Source organism: Fulmarus glacialis, unplaced genomic scaffold, assembly GCF_000690835.1.
Source record: "Fulmarus glacialis isolate BGI_N327 unplaced genomic scaffold, ASM69083v1 scaffold19120, whole genome shotgun sequence".
Lineage (NCBI taxonomy): Eukaryota > Metazoa > Chordata > Aves > Procellariiformes > Procellariidae > Fulmarus > Fulmarus glacialis.
The window spans coordinates 1,885-7,870 of record NW_009187751.1 but is presented as its reverse complement, the minus strand read 5'-3'; the positions used below and the strand labels follow the sequence as shown (position 1 = coordinate 7,870).

Genomic DNA, 5,986 nt, shown 5'->3' with positions numbered 1-5,986 from the left:
GGTTCAGCACACGCCGAGTGCTGCGATTTGCTCGTACACCTCCACAGAGCCTCTCAGCACGAAAACAAGAGCAGGAGTTTGCATGTCTGAATAAATCACCTTCTCGGGGCCAGATTCTCAGCAGGTCCCAGCTGACGCGGCTGGCTGGAGCTCAGTGGGCATATGTCAATCCTATAAACCGGGGCCAGGGCTTAACATGCGGAATCAGGTCCTGGGACAAGTCATGCGGGGTGAAGGACCAAGAACAGCAGATGCACGGTAAGACCTTGGGTTTGTCCTTCACTTCTGAACATGAGAACCCTGAACCAGAGCAGACTCTGGAGACACGGAGGCAGATTCCTGGCAGCGTTGGATGACCCCTTTTGCGTGGATTGGGAGTAATGCAACAGATTTTACAGTGAAGTTTAATTTTAAAGCTGGGCACTCCTGGACTATCACTTGACCGAGCAACTAACCCATGCCATGGCCTGTTCTGTAGCACCATGGCCAAGGGGAAGTTTGGGCACACACATACTACTAAATTCACTTTGCTGTCTATACTGGTTTTGGCTGGGATAGAGTTAATTCCAAAATTGGGTGGTCGCGTACAAATTGCCTGTTGAGAACAGCCCCCAGCATGTGCAAACTGCTGAAGCTCTAACTGTTTGGCAGGATCCTAACTGGTACAAGCCAAGACCACGCTGGGACCATGCTATTGAAATAACCCAGCCTAAATACGCCAGTAGCTGTGATGAGGGTTGCACAGTGTGGGCGATGGGACTGCATGTCCTGCATCGTTGCATTTCATTCAGTAAGGACGTGGGCTGGTGTACTTCTTTCCTGGATAGAAATCTCCATACACACCAGCTTTTGCCCTTTCATTGGATAGATGAATCCTACATACTCTAAAATGACTTCTCATGGAGGACTGTGTAGAGTGGAGAAGAATTCATCCTGCAGCAGAGGACAGCGTGATGGGGACAGATTTCACCCCAGCTATGACTACTGGATCATTTTTGGATGATCTTCAGAAAGCTGCCCGGGATACTCACACTTGCTTGGAGCAAGGCTGGGTTGCGTGGTGCTCCCAGGTCTATGGCCTCCTATGTTAAACTAGACCAGAAGGATTGATTGCCCACTTAGGGTGACCTTACCCAAGGTGTGGGGTGCTGGACCCCTGCCTGGCTGCCCCGAGCAGGGTGCCGTCTGAGGGATGCTGCCCTTTCTGGCTTTGGCTCCTGCCTTATATAAATGTAGAAATTTAGATATAACCATATCCTGCTCTGAAGCCTTCCCGTTTGCTTTACTGTCACAATGTGGGGATAAACAAGGAAAAATCCTGGCTGTGTTGGGATGTGTGGAAGCTTGTTCCTTTACTGGAAAAGAAACTGGGTTTCACCCTTGAAATGTAATGTGAAATGCATCTTTTTGTTCCAGCATCCTGTGATGCGATGGCCTCGCTGAGTTCTCACTGTTTGCTGGCAGCTCTTACCCAACAATAGTGCCTCCAACATAGCCATTTAGCTGTGTGGTCAGTCAAATACATGCTCTCTCTTTTGGGGAAATTGTTCTAAATTACATGAGTCACGTCCAGATCCAGCAAAGACTGGTATAATTAAGAGGCAGGAAAATGGAAAGTGAGGAACAATTAGGGTTTGCTTTGCCCTTTTTCTTCTTTAATTTAAACTTCTAGTTTTCATCAGATAGTGGTTTATATACCACACCCCAGTCTAAAGGGTAGAATCGGACTCTGAGAAAATTTATACTTCCATCATGGGCAGAAACTGAAAGAACAAACTAAATCTTTTAAAATCCAGAGCTCTGAGAAGGAAAATCTGCTTCTTACTGACTTTAGGCATCTTGAGACTTGGGGTTCACATCAAGTCCACTGTGAAAAGGACCTGGGGGTGCTGGTTGACAGCCGGCTGAACATGAGCCGGCAGTGTGCCCAGGTGGCCAAGGCGGCCAACGGCATCCTGGCCTGTATCAGAAATAGTGTGGCCAGCAGGAGTAGGGAGGTGATCGTGCCCCTGTACTCGGCCCTGGTGAGGCCGCACCTCGAATCCTGTGTTCAGTTTTGGGGTGCTGGAGCGTGTCCAAAGAAGAGCACCGAAGCTGGCAAAGGGTCTGGAGCACAAGTCTGATGAGGAGCAGCTGAGGGAACTGGGGCTGTTTAGCCTGGAGAAGAGGAGGCTGAGGGGAGACCTCATCGCGCTCTACAACTACCTGAAAGGAGGTTGTAGCGAGGTGGGGGTTGGTCTCTTCTCCCAAGTAACAAGCGATAGGATGAGAGGAAATGGCCTCAAGTTGCACCAGGGGAGGTTTAGATTGGACATGAGGTACAATTTCATTGCTGCAAGAGTGGTCAGGCCTTGGAACAAGCTGCCCAGGGAAGTGGTTGAGTCACCAACCCTGGAGCTATTTAATGTAGATGTAGATGAGGCGCTTAGGGACATGGTTTAGTGGTGGACTTGGCAGTGCTAGGTTTAAGGTTGGACTTGATGATCTTAGAGGTCTTTTCCAACCTTAATGATTCTATGACTCTATGGATTTAAGATTGCATCACAGATGCAAGCACGGACCCAGATTCAGTTCTCAGATCTGGAGCTGAGATTTTACAGACCGCTGAGTGATTTTAGGAGATAAGCTCAAAACTCTTCCTAAGAGTCCTGGATTCCTGAAAGCACTGCCCTTGCCTTGTGAAAGCCGTGGTCCTGAGAAATGTCTCAACCACCAAAACTGTGACATCCAGAACTACCTCTGTAAATAAATAACTTCTCTGGAGATCAATCTATCTTGGTGAATACAACAAGAGCAACAAAAAGTTGACAAATAAATATTATCTGAAGCAAAAACTGCAGAGAATTTTTAAAAACTATTATTCATTGTTTTGCATGAGAAGTTTTCCTCAAAAAACTTTCAGTGCTTATCAAAAGCAAAACATTTTCACAAGTGCATCTGAAGAGTAAGTGCTGTCCCAGTCCCCGAGGACCCTATTGCAAATATTGCTGTTGTCGAAACAGTTGCAAATACTGGTGGGACTCACAGGCAAACTTCCAATTAGTCGACAGAAACAAAGCCACGTGACATGAATTGTTTCCAGACATGTGGGCCAAATAATTAAGATTTTTCATTCCAATGAGGAGAAGGAAAAGATCACTGCAAGTATGGTCTTGGTCTCTGCTTGCTCCTGCACTTGTGAAGAATACCGGGGCCCATTCTCCAGCCCCAAAAGCAGCAGCCCTGATCCAGTCATGTCCATCCTATTGACCTCCTGTGGCCTCCAGAAAAGATGTGCTGCATCCATGCTTCCTCCTGGGTATTATATCCCAGGCTGACTCCTGAGCTGCTTTGGGAACTGCTAGTTGGCTTAGTCCAAGTTTGTGCCAAAGACCATGATAGCAACACAACATATAAAAGATGAATTCCAGCACCCATACCCTGTCTCTCTGTATTTTCCTGGCACCGGTGTAACGTTTTTGTCTTGCCTTCCTCTCTGTGAAATTACCAGTTCATAACTACCAGAAATAAACATGTGTGTAAGATAGGGCCCAAGGGTGGGATGGGAGGATGACAGAAATGTGGACTGGCTTCTAATGAAGCAGGAGCCAACAGTCGATGAACCTGTAAGAGCTGGATGAGGAGGGGTCTGAGGTAAGGTTCTGGCATCATGCATACAGCAGAAAAAGGAATATTATTTGTTAGGTATTACATGGTCAGAACAAGTGGATCCCACAACAGTTTTAAACAGAAGGAAGCACTTGGTCTCACCGTGCAGAAATGACTTGGGGGAAGCAGATTACCACAAGACCTTATAGAGAGTTATGAGTTAAAAAAAAAAAAAAAAAAAGAAAGAAGGGGAATTAGGCAAACACTTGGAGGTTAGATCCACTAATGACTTTTAAACACAGTGGTCAGCTTACAATCTCCTGCTGAGGGAGTTCCTAAACCACCAACAGCCACAAGCTGCAAGTGCAGATCCAGGGGATGGATCTAGTCATGCTTCCTTCCTACAGCCCTAACGAAGGAAGCCTTCGTGATGCCCATCGTGATGCCCATCAGAGAATTGCTATTACACCAGCAGTGCCCACGTATTCATGGTGTATTCATACCTGCGGTATTCATCTGAGTATTGAGATATAATTAGAGAAGGAGGGGAGGGGGCAAACTGCTAAAAAATCCTAACCGGTTCAAGCGACCATGCTTCCCCAGTCTGCTGGATCCCAGCAGGGATGCTGAGACTGGCCCAGCTCCTTTTCTGAGGTTATGGATGCTCTGGCATTCATCTTTTCCCTTCCCTGGGTGGCTCCTGCTCCCGCCAGCCACAGAAAACACAATGATTGATTGTTGCCTTTTCACCTGGGGCTGAAGGCAGGTAGGAACAAGGAGTCGCTTGTTTCCTCATTCTTTTTATTTTTTCCCTCTTGAAAAAGTGTGCTACCTAACAGGGACAGGAAACCACTTACCAGTTCCTTCCTGAGCCACGTCAAAGCTTCATCGATGCTCTCAAAACCGCCTATTCTCCCTGAGGTAAGAGTCACCTTGTCCTGGGCAGGGCTCCCATTGAGATGCAGCTGCACCTTCCTCAAGGGGACAGTCTCCCCCGTGGCCTTTTTGGCCTCGGTCGCCTCCTCATCCTCCTCTCCCGCTGGCTGGGGGCTCTTCCATGCCTGTTCCTCCAGCTTCGCCTTCCACTCCAAGTAGGAAGGGCGCCTGGTCTCCAGTCTCAGCTTCTCTGTCAACGCCTTGAGGGTCCTCAGGTGGTCATCAGGAGGAGCAGCACCTCCAGAGCTGGCATCCATGCTGTCCAGCACCTCTTCTATTTGGATTTTGGGTAGAGACATCCTCTCTGGGAGTCAAAAGGCATAGGGGTGTGCTGCAAAGGACCAGGGACAGGGATGGGAAATCCTCAAGGTTTGACCAGGTCCTCAGAGGACAGCCGCAGTGGTGGAGGCTCCCGCTCAAGCACCACACCGGCCTTGGACGAACACCTAGAAGAAAAGCAGAGGATTGGTTTCCAGTCTGAGAAGGAAAAGGGATCAAGAAAAGAGAGACGGCTCTTGCTGTAGCGGAGGGAGCGAGGGCTTTGGGAGAGGCACGGTGCCAAGGCGATCCTGGGAAGTGTTACCTCACCTCAGCTATCTGACTGCTTTTGGGGCAGGAACAGACAGGCTCTGGCTTTTAGGGAAGCTCTGGTTACCTACATCTCCAATCTTAACTCGAGGGGCCATGAAAGGGTTGCCAAGGAGGCCAGGACACATTCACAGACCCCTCTGGAGCTGTATCACACAACTCAACATCCTCTGGAGACAGCAACGGCTGTTGCTGGGGCTCGGGATGTCTATGCGTGCTGTTTTGCTGATTTCCTGGCTGGCAAACCTACATCTTTCCACTTGGGCAAAACAGGACCAGGTGAAGTAAGACAACCCAAACCTCTCCCAGGAGTTTGAGCCAAAAGGGGAGCCTGGAAAAATGGCTTTTTTTTTTTTCCCCCCAGTTTTACAGATTTGTGTTTAGGTCTAGGTTTGCTAAAGATGCCAATCTACAGCCATAAGATTCGGTTCCCTCCTGTCCGGCAGGTTCAGGGCAGGAGCATGGTCCCCAGCCAAGTATGGGAGTAACTGGGGTGCTGGCACGGCTTGGGTTCAGATGCCTGCACTCAGGTTTCCATCACTGGACACGTCCAGTCTGCCCACTGGGAACGGTCCTGATGGTCCCCTTGAAAACACCCTGGTGGAGGACTAGCACAGAGTCCTGGTAAAACTCCTAGCTCCTCCTGCCATGGGCTGTGGACTTGGAGAAGCTGTGCCCACAGCCAAAGCTGCCTCTGTGGGACCTGGTGGGACAGAGGACCCTAACAACTCCGCAAGAGTTAAGCTCAGGCAGCTTCTGCATTCATTTGATGGTAGGATCAGATAAGAGACTTTCTCAAGGTTGTAAGCTCAGCTATGGCTGCGCTTTCGGCTACACGTTGAACACAAAACAAAATACTTTTTTGCCTGCCTGG

The 5,986-nt window shown here is 48.9% G+C and overlaps 1 protein-coding gene across 1 annotated transcript in view; it reads right to left on the bottom strand.

The window, feature by feature from the left end:
* Window positions 1-4,823, bottom strand: part of FAM167A (family with sequence similarity 167, member A) — an 11,319-nt gene extending 6,496 nt beyond the window's left edge. Inside the window, exon 1 of the mRNA XM_009576207.1 lies at window positions 4,446-4,823. Coding sequence (XP_009574502.1) covers window positions 4,446-4,823 — 378 coding nt within the window. The remainder of the gene's footprint in view (window positions 1-4,445) is intronic.
* Between the last annotated feature and the right edge of the window lie 1,163 nt (window positions 4,824-5,986).